Source organism: Tamandua tetradactyla, chromosome 17 (genome assembly GCF_023851605.1).
Source record: "Tamandua tetradactyla isolate mTamTet1 chromosome 17, mTamTet1.pri, whole genome shotgun sequence".
Classification (NCBI taxonomy): domain Eukaryota; kingdom Metazoa; phylum Chordata; class Mammalia; order Pilosa; family Myrmecophagidae; genus Tamandua; species Tamandua tetradactyla.
Window position 1 is genome coordinate 1,793,736 of NC_135343.1, and position 14,772 is coordinate 1,808,507.

Sequence of the window (14,772 nt, forward strand, 5' to 3'; positions counted from 1 at the left end):
TGTAGTTTACCAGGTTAAAAGAATTGTATTCTCAGAACAGACATATTAGTGTTTTGGAAGATTCCTTCCTTGTTATGGAAACCTATGCCAGTTCTTTTTTTTTTTTTTTGTATAATATAACATATATATACAGAACAAAGAAAGTAAAAACCAATAGTTTCCAAAGCACTCTTTCACAAGTAGTTACAGGACAGATCCCAGAGTCTGTCATGAGCTACCTTCTAATTGTTCCAGAATACAGAAGGCTAGAAGGAATATATATATTTTTTTATCATCACAGTTGACTTTTTTCCTTTTTGTGAAAAATAACATATTACAAAAAAGCAATAAATTTCGAAGCACAGCACAACACTTAGTTTTGGAACAGATTTAAGAGTTTGGTGTGGATTACAATTCCACAATTTTAGGTTTTTACTTCTAGCTGCTCTAAGATACTGGAGACTAAAAGAAATATCAATTTAATGATTCAGCACTTATATTCATCTGTTAACCCTACCTTCTCTGTATAACTCCACCATCCCTTTTCACCTTTATATCCCACTAGTTAGAGGTATTTGGACTATGGCCATTCTGACCTTTTCATGTTGGAAGGAGCTATCAGTAATGTGGGGTAGGGACATGGAACTAGCTGATATTCTGGAGAGGCTGGGCCCTCTGGGTTTCCGGACTTACCTGGTCCAGGGACCCATCTGGAGGTTTTGTAGGTTTCTGGAAAGTTACCCTAGTGCCTCACCCCTTTGTAGAATCTTATATATTGCTCTAGGTGTTCTTTAGGATTGGCTGGAATGGTTTTGGTTGGGGGTTGGCAAGTTATGATAGGTAGTAAGGTCTAACTGAAGCTTGCATATAAGGGTAACCTCCAGAGTAGCTTCTCCACTCTGTTTGAATTCTCTCAGCCACTAACACCTAATTCATTATACTTATTTTCTCCCTTCTGGTCAGGATGGAAGTGTTGATCCCATAGTGCCAGGGCCAGATGTATCCCTGGGAATCTCTCCCATGCCGCTAGGAAGACTTTTACCCCTAGATGTCATGTCCCATGTAGGGGCAGGGGCAATGATTTCACTTACAGAGTTGGGTTTAGAGTGAGGCCACATCTGAGCCTCAAAAGAGGTCCTCCAGCAGTAGCTCTTAGGCATACCTAGAGGTATTCTGGGCTCCCTGTATTTCAGTTGTTCAAATAATCTAGCCAGACAAGTTGAGTTAGATTATGTGCTACAGAAAGCTTCTTCACTATATACATAAGCTTCACAAGAGTAAGCCTCAAGATCAAGGGCTTGCCTATTGATTTTGGTGTCCCCAATGTTTGACACAGTATCAGGGATTCCCTATGATAAAATTCAGTAGTTCCATATTTTTTCTCCCATCCTTCAAGGGACTTTGCCAATACTTTTTGATTATCTGCTTAATATATTCTAGGGTGTATCCAGGCATTGCATTAAGCTGTACAGGATTAAAGGCCCTCATTTTTATTCTGGGCTCCCTGTATTTCAGTTGTTCAAATGAGCTATCCAGACAGGTTGAATTCGATTATGTGCTACAGAAAATTTAGGTTCCAGACAAACCTTTCTTCCTTTGGTCTCAAAGAGTAGGTATGGTTCTAAAATAAAGACAATCTTCCTTAGCCCTGGGTTCTGAACTACCTTAATCTTGACCTGATCAGCTTTGTTCTTATCTCTAAACACCAGGTGATAGATATAAACAGCCTCCCCAAATCTAGAAATAAATGTGTCTGCCATTAACGCTTACAATCTAGGCCCCTGTTTTATGTCAGTTCCTTAGTACAGCCACAAAACAGATGACCTAGGGACCATTAAGTGTCCCTTGGTCAGCTGTTTTACTGGGCCTGTAAAGGAATGTATGAGACTGTCTTAAAATATGCATTCCCGGGAGTGACAGTATATGCCAAGTACAGAGTATAAGTTTTATTGGCAAAAATCGTATTTATGGAATACATGTATGTGAAGGAGAAACCTTCTTGAATAGATCATAGAGATAAATCCTAACCATATCTAAAATTCAAGTGTGAGTGACCAAGCCTGGATATTTCTAGAGCACTGCCCTTGGTCATTCCTAAAAAGACTGATTTCAGTGCCTCTGATGTTAGTAGCTCCATGTTAGTATAAGAAAATTCACAAAAGTTTCCATAGAAAACCCACCTCCTTTTATTGGGGCTGTGATGATCTCACTCAATTTTATTTTCATTGTGTGAAGGCAGACTCGAGGACTGAAATGTGGGTTGTCAGCGCTCCATCCCACCCTGGCGTGCAGTCTCCAGCGTGGTGGCGCCTGGAGGTGAGGCTTTTTGAGAAAAGGCAGGTTTGGTGCGGCACATGCTGCCTCCCCACTGTCGGGCTGTGCGGGGTTCAGCATCGCGTTGTGGTGCCTGGGCCTGGTCACGGCCTGTTCTGCCTTCCTGGTGGACCTGGTCTCTCCAGGTCCCTTCTATCCCGTTCCCACGTGCGGCCTCTGACACACCCCTCTCGGGCTCACCTCAGCGTTTCTGTCATCCTGCCTCTCTGGCTGGTGTTACCCCCAAGTCGTCAAGTCCTTACATGGTTTTCAGTCTTGATCTTCCCTTTTTTCTGTCTACTTCCTCTTGACCCTGAGCCTGTGTGTCCACAGCTCTGTGGTCAGTTCTTCCCCATGTCCAACATAAAAGAGTTTTTTTTCCCTCGAAAACACTGTCTTACATGGAGATATAACTTTTTGCATGTTTGCCAAAATTGACAATGGGGCGTTGGGAGCCAGGGGTCACAATGCCAGTCACATACCCTGGAAATGGTACACAGTTAATGTATTAAAATGCATGCCGCTGTCACTGCTGTTTACTCACAGCAGCTCCCTGACCTGCCTTACTTCTTGCCTCTCTTAGCACCCCTTCTGCCGCATATTGGGCTCATCAGACTTTCTGCTCCTTTTCACAGCCCTTCCCCACACCCTGGAGATCACTGCTGTCTCTTGGACCGCATGGGCACACTGTACTTGGCCTTTTGCTTCACACTGGTAAATCTTCCTCTGAGGAAGACTCACGTTCTCCAAATCTTCCACTCTGAACTTTTAAGTGATGTGAGCCATAATAAGAAATGAATTCGAAACAAAGACATGAGCTACAACAAAATAGAGAATGCCAAACATCAGCAAGGACACGGCGAACCAAAGCTCATACTCTGCTGGTGGTGTAGATAAGTGCCACCAGTGTGGGAGACGAGGCCGTGCCCACCGAAGCTGGCCACAGACAGACTTGTGACTCAGCACTGTGTAGTCGTGCTCGCCGGAAGATGTGCACCGGAATGTTCTCAGCACTACTAAACAGCCCTAAAATAGTCACCCTACAACGAAATGCCGCAGAGCAGTGAAAACTGACAAACCACAAGCACATGCAGCGATGCGGGGGCAGCTCTGAAGCACGTTGAATAGAAGAAGCGGTACACAAAGGCCGCACCGCACATGCTTTCCAAAATACGCAAACGGTTTTTGCTGTTGCAAGTCAGGACAGGTTTGCCTTTTGTAAGTCCCGTCTTGGGAGTGGTCTGGATCTTCTTCCTGACACTGGGCGGGTGCTCCGACCTGCTCAAGCGTGCACAGAAGTGTCAGCGAGGCAGCGACTTGTCACCATCACTAGATCCGCTCTTCCGGGTGTATTACTTGGGGGTGTTTTCAGTGCGTGAAGACCCAGTCAGCTCGACACAGGTTTGTGCACTTTCCTCTATATCATCTACAGGAAAAAGCACAGAAAGCAACAGAGAGAAGGCCGCGAAGCCCGTGGGGTCGCGCGACCTGCTGGCGAGGACCCGGCCACGGCGCCCGACCGGCGTTCTCAGGAGCCAAGTCCACCCCGGCTCACACCTGGGCTTGGACGGTGAGGCCAGGTGAGGAGGGTCCCAGGCTCCAGGGAGGGCCAGAGACAATCAGCACCTTCGCCGAACGGCGCGGAGCGACACCGGGCAACACCAAGGGAGCCAGACCTGCTTCTGGGCCCGGTGCGCGCCTGAAGCCCGCGGAGCCGCGGAGGAAGCTCCCTGGGCGGCCCCGGGAAGCCCGCTCAGGCCGCTGGCGCGCAGCGGGCGTCAAACTCGGGCCGCCCCCGGGCTCCTCGCTGCGACGTCCGGGCAGTGCGGACGCCGCGCGGGGCCGCTGATCTCGGCGGCGAGCGGCGGCCGCTCCCCCTGGAACGAGGAGGCGAGCGCGACCACCCCGGACGGCCGCGCCCCGCCCCCCACCGGCCCCTTCCCGGCAGGCCGAGCGCGCGGCCGGAGCAGGGCGATGGCGTCACCGGCCGGCGCGGGGCGATGGCGTCATCGGCCGACGCCGCCGCTGGTTTCCACGGCGACCGGCGTCCACTGCGGCGTGGCCGGGCGATGCTGGCCCGGCGGCCCCGCGACCCCCTCCGGGCGGTGCAGCGCCGTAGCCGCGAGCTGAAGCAGCAGGTAGGGTCGGGCGGCGGGGGCCGCGGGAAGCCCCACCCAGCCCCGCACCCGCCCTGTGGGCGGCCCGGCAGCACCCCCGGGCCCACCCCGCGCTCCCGGCGCGCCCCGCCCCTGGCCTCCGGGAGCTCGGGAGCGGCCGTGGCGTCCGCAGGCCCCGCCGGGCCGTGCGCTCAGCCCAGCGCCCCCCGAGCCCCCTCCGGGGCACGCCCCACTCGCTCTGCGCCCGCGCCTCGTCCTGCGGGCCGCGGCCTCCCGCAGTCCCCCGCGCGGTGCCCGGGTGCCCGGACCCGGCCGAGGAGCAGCCAGCCAGGGTCGCACCCCAGGCAGCCGCAGACCTGCGACGGGGACGAGAGACACCCCTGTCCGCAGGCGGGGGGCGTGTGGTGAAGCGCCCGCCTAACGTGCTCTTCCCCGGGGTGTGAGGCGCAGCATTTCTGCGCAGGGGCGGGAATGCTCGTGCCCCTCGGCGTGGGGGTCCCCCAGGAATCGGCCGTGGCGAGCCTTTGCAGCTGGGACTCTGACCGATGGATGTGTCAGAGTCTTCCCCACGGCGCTCGTTCCGACGCGGAAAAGCAGAGGCAGCGCAGATGACCAGCGGTCGGGGATGGATGAACTACCTACGGTGGACTACAGTACTGTGTGAAATCGTGATAATGACGAGATTTTAATGTTTTGGGAAACTACTAGGTTAAATGTCAATTTAGAGAAATAATATAAATTTAATATGCAATAAAATCCTTTGTGTATGTATATATATGTGTGTGTGTGTATATAATATGCATAGAAAAAAGATACAAGAAAATATGCCAAAATGGTATCTTTTAGCAGTAGAAAGCTGCTACTAATTTTCTTTTGATATTTCCAAAATTTTTTAATACTTTTTTATTGTATAATATAACATAAGTACAAAGTAAAGGAAAAAAGCAATAGTTTTCAAAGCACTCTTCAACAACTTCAACAAGTTACGGGACAGATCCCAGAGTTTTTCATGGGCTGCCATAGCATCCTCTCAGATTTTTCTCTAGCTGCTCCAGAACCTTGGAGGTTGGAAAGAATAAATATTTTTTTATCCTCACAATTGACTTTTTTTCTTTTTTGTGAAATATAGCATATATACAAAACAATAAATGTCAAAGCACAATGCAACAATTAGTTGTAGAACAGATTTTAGAGTTTGGTATGAGTTACAATTTCACAATTTTTAGGGTTTTACTTCTAGCTGCTTTAAGATACTGGAACCTTTGTCGAATGTTATACAGTGCCCTAGGTGTTCTTTAGGATTGGCAGGAATGGTTTTGTTTGGGGTTTGGCAAGTTATGGTAGGTAGCAATGTCTGACTGAAGCTTGCATGAGAGTGACCTCCAAAATAACCTCTCCAACTCTGAACTCCCTCAGCCATTGATACCTTATTTGTTAGACTTCTTTTCCCCCTTTTGGTCAGGATGGCATTGGTGATTCCATGGTGCCAGGGCCAGGCTCATACCTGGGAGTCATTCTCACACTGCCAGAAAGACTACCACCCTTGGATGTCATGTCTCACATAGCGGTGCGGGCAATGGTTTCACTGCAGAGCTCGGCTTAGAGTGAGACCACATCAGAGCAGCATAAGGTCCTCTGGAAGTAACTGTTCGGTTTATCTCTAGGTAGGCTAAGCTGCTCTGCTACATACATAAGCTTCACAAGAACAAGCCTCAAAATCAAAGCCTTGCCCTATTGATCTGGGTGTCCCTAATGTTTGACACAGTATGAGTTTCCCTGGTCATCAAGTTTAATAGTTCCATGTTGTTTCTCCTGTCCCTCAGGGGACTTTGCCAGTACTTTTTATCTGCTTAATATACTTAATATATATCCCGGCATTACTTTAAACTATAGAAGATTAAAGGCCCTCATTCTTATTCTGGGCTCCCTCTGTTTGGATTGTTTAAATGATCTATCCAGACGGATTGAGTTAGATTATGCGCTTTAGAAAATGTTGATTCTGGACAATATAAACCTTTCTTCCTTTGGGCTCACAGTGTAGGTGAGGTTCTGAAATATAAACAATGTCTTCCTTACCCCACCCTGTATTCTGAATTAGTTTAATCCCGACCTGATTGGCTTCCTTATCTCTAAATATCAGGTCAAACCAACAATATTTTTCCCTATTCAAAGTTCCATGTGATTCGAATAAACTCTTTGAATAAACTGACCATGCAAGTTCAGTTAGATAGTGTACTACAGAAAATGAAAGTTACATCCTTTCTTAAGGGTACTGCATACTGTGGGTCATCTAGGGTTAGTGAGAATGCTGCTGCACCCCTGGCGTTGGGGCTTCCGAAACGGGACTCGACAGCAGAGGTCAGGCTCGGATCATTGCACTGTGCTGCGCAGAGGGCACAGAGCTTTGTGGGTGCCGTTGTGGGTCGGGACAAAGGAGTCACAAACAGCTGCAGGTTTTATACAGAGCGGGATGCGGAAACATTTGGTTAAGGCATTGTGGACCAATCATGAGGCAAGTTAGAAATGATAACCTTAATTGGGGCTAGTGCCCTTTGTGCTGCACGTGCGCGAGGGACTTTCCAGCTGGCGCACGTGGCTGCCCCACCGGGGCTGCCGGCTGACTGTGGCTCGTCTGGGTAGGCTGTTGCCGGCTCCGCAATGTCAGTGCCAGTCCACATGCGAGATATTAGTAAAGTTTACCTTCTTATTTTTAGATATAAAATGAATATAAATAGAAGTCCTAATTTATTCTTTCCACACCCCATTCTGTCATGTTGCACATCCCGTGGAGTCCCCATGCCCCATCTTTGAAGACCATCAATCAAGAGGAATGAGTGGCGGACTTGACATATTCTTTAGGCAATCCCTCCCTTAATATGATCCTTCTCAGTCAAGTTATTGTGTCAGTATCTTTCCAAATTTTTAAACACTAAATGTATATTACTTTTTTTTATTAATTAACGGAAAAAAAGAAATTAACCCAACATTTAGAAATCATACCATTCTACATATGCAATCAGTAATTCTTAACATCATCACATAGATGCATGATCATCGTTTCTTAATACATTTGCATCGGTTTAGAAGAACTAGCAACACAACAGAAAAAGATATAGAATGTTAATATAGAGAAAAAAAATAAAAGTAATAATAATAGTAAAAAAAAAAAAAAACCTATAGCTCAGATGCAGCTTCATTCAGTGTTTTAACATGATTACTTTACAATTAGGTACTATTGTGCTGTCCATTTTTGAGATTTTTTGTCTAGTCCGGTTGCACAGTCTGTATCCCTTCAGCTCCAATTACCCATTATCTTACCCTGTTTCTAACTCCTGCTGGACTCTGTTACCAGTGACATATTCCAAGTTTATTCTCGAATGTCCGTTCACATCAGTGGGACCATACAGTATTTGTCCTTTAGTTTTTGGATAGACTCACTCAGCATAATGTTCTCTAGGTCCATCCATGTTATTACATGCTTCATAAGTTTATCCTGTCTTAAAGTTGCATAATATTCCATCGTATGTATATACCACAGTTTGTTTAGCCACTCGTCTGTTGATGGACATTTTGGCTGTTTCCATCTCTTTGCAATTGTAAATAACGCTGCTATAAACATTGGTGTGCAAATGTCCGTTTGTGTCTTTGCCCTTAAGTCCTTTGAGTATATTCCCAGCAATGGTATTGCTGGGTCGTATGGCAATTCTATATTCAGCTTTTTGAGGAACCGCCAAACTGCCTTCCACAGTGGTTGCACCCTTTGACATTCCCACCAACAGTGGATAAGTGTGCCTCTTTCTCCGCATCCTCTCCAGCAATGTCATTTTCTGTTTTGTTGATAATGGCCAATCTGGTGGGTGTGAGATGATATCTCATTATGGTTTTGATTTGCATTTCTCTAATGGCCAGGGACATTGAGCATCTCTTCATGTGCCTTTTGGCCATTTGTATTTCCTCTTCTGAGAGGTGTTTGTTCAAGTCTTTTTCCCATTTTGTAATTGGGTTGGCTGTCTTTTTGTTGTTGTTGAGTTGAACAATCTCTTTATAAATTCTGGATACTAGACCTTTATCTGATATGTCATTTCCAAATATTGTTTCCCATTGTGTAGGCTGTCTTTCTACTTTCTTGATGAAGTTCTTTGATGCACAAAAGTGTTTAATTTTGAGGAGCTCCCATTTATTTATTTCCTTCTTCAGTGCTCTTGCTTTAGGTTTAAGGTCCATAAAACCACCTCCAGTTGTAAGATTCATAAGATATCTCCCTACATTTTCCTCTAACTGTTTTATGGTCTTAGACCTAATGTTTAGATCTTTGATCCATTTTGAGTTAACTTTTGTATAGGGTGTGAGATATGGGTCTTCTTTCATTCTTTTGCATATGGATATCCAGTTCTCTATTAGATATTTATTGAAGAGACTGTTCTGTCCCAGGTGAGTTGGCTTGACTGCCTTATCAAAGATCAAATGTCCATAGATGAGAGGGTCTATATCTGAGGACTCTATTCGATTCCATTGGTCGATATATCTATCTTTATGCCAATACCATGCTGTTTTGACCACTGTGGCTTCATAATATGCCTTAAAGTCCGGCAGCGTGAGACCTCCAGCTTCGTTTTTTTTCCTCAAGATACTTTTAGCAATTCGGGGCACCCTGCCCTTCCAGATAAATTTGCTTATTGGTTTTTCTATTTCTGAAAAATAAGTTGTTGGGATTTTGATTGGTATTGCATTGAATCTGTAAATCAATTTAGGTAGGATTGACATCTTAATTATATTTAGTCTTCCAATCCATGAACACGGTATGCCCTTCCATCTATTTAGGTCTTCTGTGATTTCTTTTAACAGTTTTTTGTAGTTTTCTTTGTATAGGTTTTTTGTCTCTTTAGTTAAATTTACTCCTAGGTATTTTATTCTTTTAGTTGCAATTGTAAATGACATTCGTTTCTTGATTTCCCCCTCAGATTGTTCATTGCTAGTGTATAGAAATGCTACAGATTTTTGAATGTTGATCTTGTAACCTGCTACTTTGCTGTACTCATTTATTAGCTCTAGTAGTTTTCTTGTGGATTTTTCCGGGTTTTCGACGTATAGTATCATATCGTCTGCAAACAGTGATAGTTTTACTTCTTCTTTCCAATTTTGATGCCTTGTATTTCTTTTTCTTGTCTAATTGCTCTGGCTAGAACCTCCAACACGATGTTGAATAATAGTGGTGATAATGGATATCCTTGTCTTGTTCCTGATCTTAGGGGGAAAGTTTTCAATTTTTCCCCATTGAGGATGATATTATCTGTGGGTTTTTCATATATTCCCTCTATCATTTTAAGGAAGTTCCCTTGTATTCCTATCTTTTGAAGTGTTTTCAACAGGAAAGGATGTTGAATCTTGTCAAATGCCTTCTCTGCATCAATTGAGATGATCATGTGATTTTTCTGCTTTGATTTGTTGATAGGGTATATTACATTAATTGATTTTCTTATGTTGAACCATCCTTGCATAACTGGGATGAATCCTACTTGGTCATGATGTATAATTCTTTTAATGTGTTGTTGGATTCGATTTGCTAGAATTTTGTTGAGGATTTTTGCATCTATATTCATTAGAGAGATTGGTCTCTAGTTTTCTTTTTTTGTAATATCTTTGCCTGGTTTTGGTATGAGGGTGATGTTGGCTTCATAGAATGAATTAGGTACATTTCCCTCTACTTCAATTTTTTTGAAGAGTTTGAGGAGACTTGGTACTAATTCTTTCTGGAATGTTTGGTAGAGTTCACATGTGAAGCTGTCTGGTCCTGGACTTTTCTTTTTAGGAAGCTTTTGAATGACTGATTCAATTTCTTTACTTGTGATTGGTTTGTTGAGGTCATCTATTTTCTTCTTGAGTCAAAGTTGGTTGTTCATGTCTTTCCAGGAACCCGTCCATTTCATCTAAATTGTTGTATTTATTAGCGTAAAGTTGTTCATAGTATCCTGTTATTACCTCCTTTATTTCTGTGAGGTCAGTGGTTATGTCTCCTCTTCCATTTCTGATCTTATTTATTTGCATCCTCTCTCTTCTTCTTTTTGTCAATCTTGCTAAGGGCCCATCAATCTTATTGATTTTCTCATAGAACCAACTTCTGGTCTTATTGATTTTCTCTATTGTTTTCATGTTTTCAATGTCATTTATTTCTGCTCTAATCTTTGTTATTTCTTTCCTTTTGCTTGCTTTGGCGTTAGTTTGCTGTTCTTTCTCCAATTCTTCCAAGTGGACAGTTAATTCCTTAATTTTTGCCTTTTCTTCTTTTCTGATATAGGCATTTAGGGCAATAAATTTCCCTCTTAGCACTGCCTTTGCTGTGTCCCATAGGTTTTGATATGTTGTGTTTTCGTTTTCATTCGCCTCGAGATATTTACTAATTTCTCTTGCAATTTCTTCCTTGATCCACTCGTTGTTTAAGAGTGTGTTGTTGAGCCTCCACGTATTTGTGAATTTTCTGGCACTCCGCCTATTATTGATTTCCAACTTCATTCCTTTATGATCCAAGAAAGTGTTGTGTATGATTTCAATGTTTTTAAATTTGTTAAGACTTGCTTTGTGACCCAGCATATGGTCTATCTTTGAGAATGATCCATGAGCACTTGAGAAAAAGGTGTATCCTGCTGTTGTGGGATGTAATGTCCTATAAATGTCTGTTAAGTCTAGCTCATTTATAGTAATATTCAGATTCTCTATTTCATTATTGATCCTCTGTCTAGATGTTCTGTCCATTGATGAGAGTGGTGAATTGAAGTCTCCAACTATTATGGTAGATGTGTCTATTTCCCTTTTCAGTGTTTGCAGTGTATGCCTCACGTATTTTGGGGCATTTTGGTTCGGTGCATAAATATTTATGATTGTTATGTCTTCTTGTTTAATTGTTCCTTTTATAATGGAAGAGGATAATTTCTTCCATTAGTTTTTCTCCTCCTTTTCCCTTCTCTTCTCCTTCTGGGACACCCACAACATGTATATTTGTGTGCTTCATATTATCATTCAGTTCTCTGATCCCCTGCTCAATTTTTTCCATTCTTTTCCCTATAGTTTCTGTTTCTTTTTGGAATTCAGATGTTCCATCCTCCAAATCACTAATTCTATCTTCTGTCTCTTTAAATCTACCATTGTAGGTATCCATTGTTTTTTCCATCTTTTCTACTTTGTCCTTCAATCCCATAAGTTCTGTGATTTGTTTTTTCAGACTTTCTATTCCTTCTTTTTGTTCAGCCCATGTCTTCTTCATGTCCTCCCTCAATGTATTGATTTGGTTTTTGAAGAGGTTTTCCATTTCTGTTCGTATATTCCTCATTAGTTGTCTAAGCTCCTGTATCTCATTTGAACTATTGGTTTGTTCCTTTGACTGGGCCATATCTTCAATTTTCTTAGTGTGATCCGTTATTTTCTGCTGGCGTCTGGGCATTTAATCAGATTTCCCTGGGTGTGGGACCCAGCAGGTTGAAAGATTTTCCTGTGAAATCTCTGGGCTCTGTTTTTCTTATCCTGCCCAGTATGTGGCGCTCGTGGCACTCACCTGTCTGCGGGTCCCACCAGTAAAAGATGCTGTGGCTCCTTTAACTTTGGAAAACTCTCGCTATAGGGGAGGGTCGCCAGCCGAAGCGGCTTGGGGGGGTTCCGATTCAAATCTCCCAGCGGTCCCGGAAGTCCGCACGTGGGGGGGGGTGCTGGCCTGCGCGGCTTGGGGGAGTGCCGGTCCAAATCTCCCAGCCGGCTCGGGTAGCCAAGCGTGGCGTGGCGTGCCGGCCGCCACGGCTTGGGGGAGTGCTGATCCAACGTTCCCAGCCGGACCGGGAAGCCACGTGTGTGGAAGGGACCCCGGTCGCCGGCCCCCACGGCTTGGGGGACCTCCTATCCAATTCTCCCAGCCGGCCTGGGTAGCCACGTGTGGGGTGGGGGGCGCCGGCTGCCACAGCTTGGGGGGACCGCCTGTCCAATTCTCCCAGCCGGCCTGGGAAGGGGGGAGGGAGGGACTCCGGCCGCCAGCCGCCCTGGCCCGGGGAAGCGCACGCCCCTTGGGTATCTCACCGCAGCGGATTCTCCCTGCCAGTTCAGCCGTTCCAGAATGGGGTACACTGTCTTTTTGGTCTCTGTCGTGGCTCCGGGAGCTGTTCTGTACCATTTCTATTTCTTTAGTCCCAGTGTACTTTTTATGTTAGTTGTTATACTCTTCTGTTCTAGAATTTCTGTTTGGTACTTTTAAAAAAATTCTATTTTATTGAAATCTTCCTTTTGTTTATACATCATTATCCTGATTTCCTTTAATGTTTTTCTCCATGTTTTCCTTTAGCTTACTGAGCAGCTTTAGAACAGTTGCCTTGACATCTTTGTTTAGCAGTTCCAATGTGTGGGATTCCTGAGGGATGTTTTCTTTTGCTTTATTTTGTTCCTTTGAATGGTCCATCATTTTCTATTTCTTTGCATACCTTGTGATTTTTTGTTGTTGAAAACTGGACATTTTAATATCATGATGTGTTAACTCTAACAATCAGATTCTACCCTCTCCGTAAGATTCTTTTCTTTTCCCCAGACTATTTTTGCAAAGACTATATTCCTTGCCGTATGAGATCACTGAAGTCTCTGTTACTTTAGCTTTTATTCAACTAGTGTTTTGATAGAGATTCTCTTTAATGCCAGGATATCAGGGGGATTAACAAAACACATACACAAAAACAAAGTTACCTCTCCCAGTCTTTGCAAATTGGCTGTTTCACGAGGTGCTCCTTCAGCACTTAGCCTAGCTTGCACTGAACCTCCTAGATCAGCCCAAAGTGAGCAGTTAGGGTCTTCTTAGGACGTTTCTAAGCATGTGTCTTGCCCTGGCATGCACATGGCTTTCATAATTCCCCAGGAAGAACAAATGCTCCTGGATGTTCTATTTCCCCAGGAAACCCTCTCCCCAGCTTTTCCTCCCATACCCCAGGTGCACTGTTGTTTGTCTCAGCTGTAATATTTCACTCAAGGCTGTTGCTGTTTGATTATTCCCCTTGAGTGTACTGCCACCTCTCCACCCTGAGTTTTGGATTAGGTGGAAAAGAGACAAGTACTAGCAGGTGGGCTGGAACAGACATACACGCCAAATTCATACATAGGGTATGCTCTGCTCTGTCCTTAACCAGAGACCAGGGACCCACACTGGGGATGTGGGGCTGGCCTGCTGCAGACTGCAGCTGAGGCAGGGACTGGGTGGGGATGGGCAGGGAAGAGGCCATGCAGCTTTCCTGATGTTTGTAGGTGGACTTTTTCTTGATTCAGTGCTCACGGTTTCACTGTAAACCTTTGTGTGCTGTCCAGAATTCTGAGAAAGTTGTTTCTAATAGTTTCTGCTTGGTTTTCCATGTTTTGGGTGGGTGGGGGTGTATTTGGAGCTTTCTACTCTGCCACCTTGCTGATGTCCACCTACTGAAATTTTCTCTTTTTTTCATCTGCTGTGTCTTCATATTATTATAGAAAACAAACCAAAAGAAAAATGTGCCTCTTTTGTGGCTATGTTGGCAAGGTTATATGCTGTATTTAGAAAAGTAAAGATATTTAAATGAGGATAAGTAAAGTTATGGTATATTCATACAATGGATCCTGCATAGCAAGAAAGATTATACTATGATACATACAACAATATGGAAATATCTCAGAAACATTCTGGGTGAAAGAGCACACAAAATAATGCATACTGCATGATTCCACTTATATAAAATTGAAGAACAGGCAAAACAAATTTATGGTAGAAAACAAATTAGAACAGGTTTGTCTCTGAGGGGATGGGGTATAGGATTTACTTGAAGGGACGTGAGGAAACTTTCTGGGATGATGGTAGTTTTCTATATCTCAGTGGAGGGTTGGGTTGCATGGGTGTTTGCATTTGTCAAAACTCAGCAAATGTACACTTAAGATTTCTACATTTCATTGTATGTAAATTTTATGCAAAATATTAAACTCTAATAATATCCATGGGGCATTATTTAGGGGTAAATGTCTTGATGACTGCAATTTACTTTGAAATGCATAAAAATAATGTTTACTGATCAGTAAGTATAGGGGAAGGAAAGGTATGTGATCAAATAGGTATAGTAAAATGTTAATGGTTAACTCTAGGTGGTGGGTGTATGGGTTTTCACTGTAAAGTTCTTTCACTTGTATTAAATATTTAGAATAAAATAGAATTAAAATTTTTGTTCTTGATCAATAAGATTGATGGACCCTTCGTGAGGTTGACAAAAAGAAGAGAGAGGATGCAAATAAATAAAATCAGAAATGGAAGAAGAGACATAACCACTGACCTCACAGAAATAAAGGAAGTAATGACAGGATACTATGAACAACTTTATGCTAATAA

General features: G+C 43.9%; 1 protein-coding gene across 7 annotated transcripts in view; it reads left to right on the forward strand.

The window, feature by feature from the left end:
• The first annotated feature begins 4,289 nt into the window (after positions 1 to 4,289).
• The window catches only part of NPHP1 (nephrocystin 1), an 87,332-nt gene continuing 76,849 nt past the window's right edge, over positions 4,290 to 14,772 (forward strand). For 4 of the 7 annotated variants that reach the window (XM_077133727.1, XM_077133728.1, XM_077133732.1 and 1 more), the window contains exons 1-2: positions 4,290 to 4,430; positions 4,873 to 5,052. In XM_077133727.1, the coding sequence (XP_076989842.1) occupies positions 4,293 to 4,430; positions 4,873 to 5,052 (318 nt within the window). In that variant the 5' untranslated portion in view covers positions 4,290 to 4,292. Of the gene's footprint in view, positions 4,431 to 4,853; positions 5,053 to 14,772 lie in introns of all 7 variants that reach the window. The other 3 variants (XM_077133729.1, XM_077133730.1, XM_077133731.1) reach the window with 2 other exon arrangements.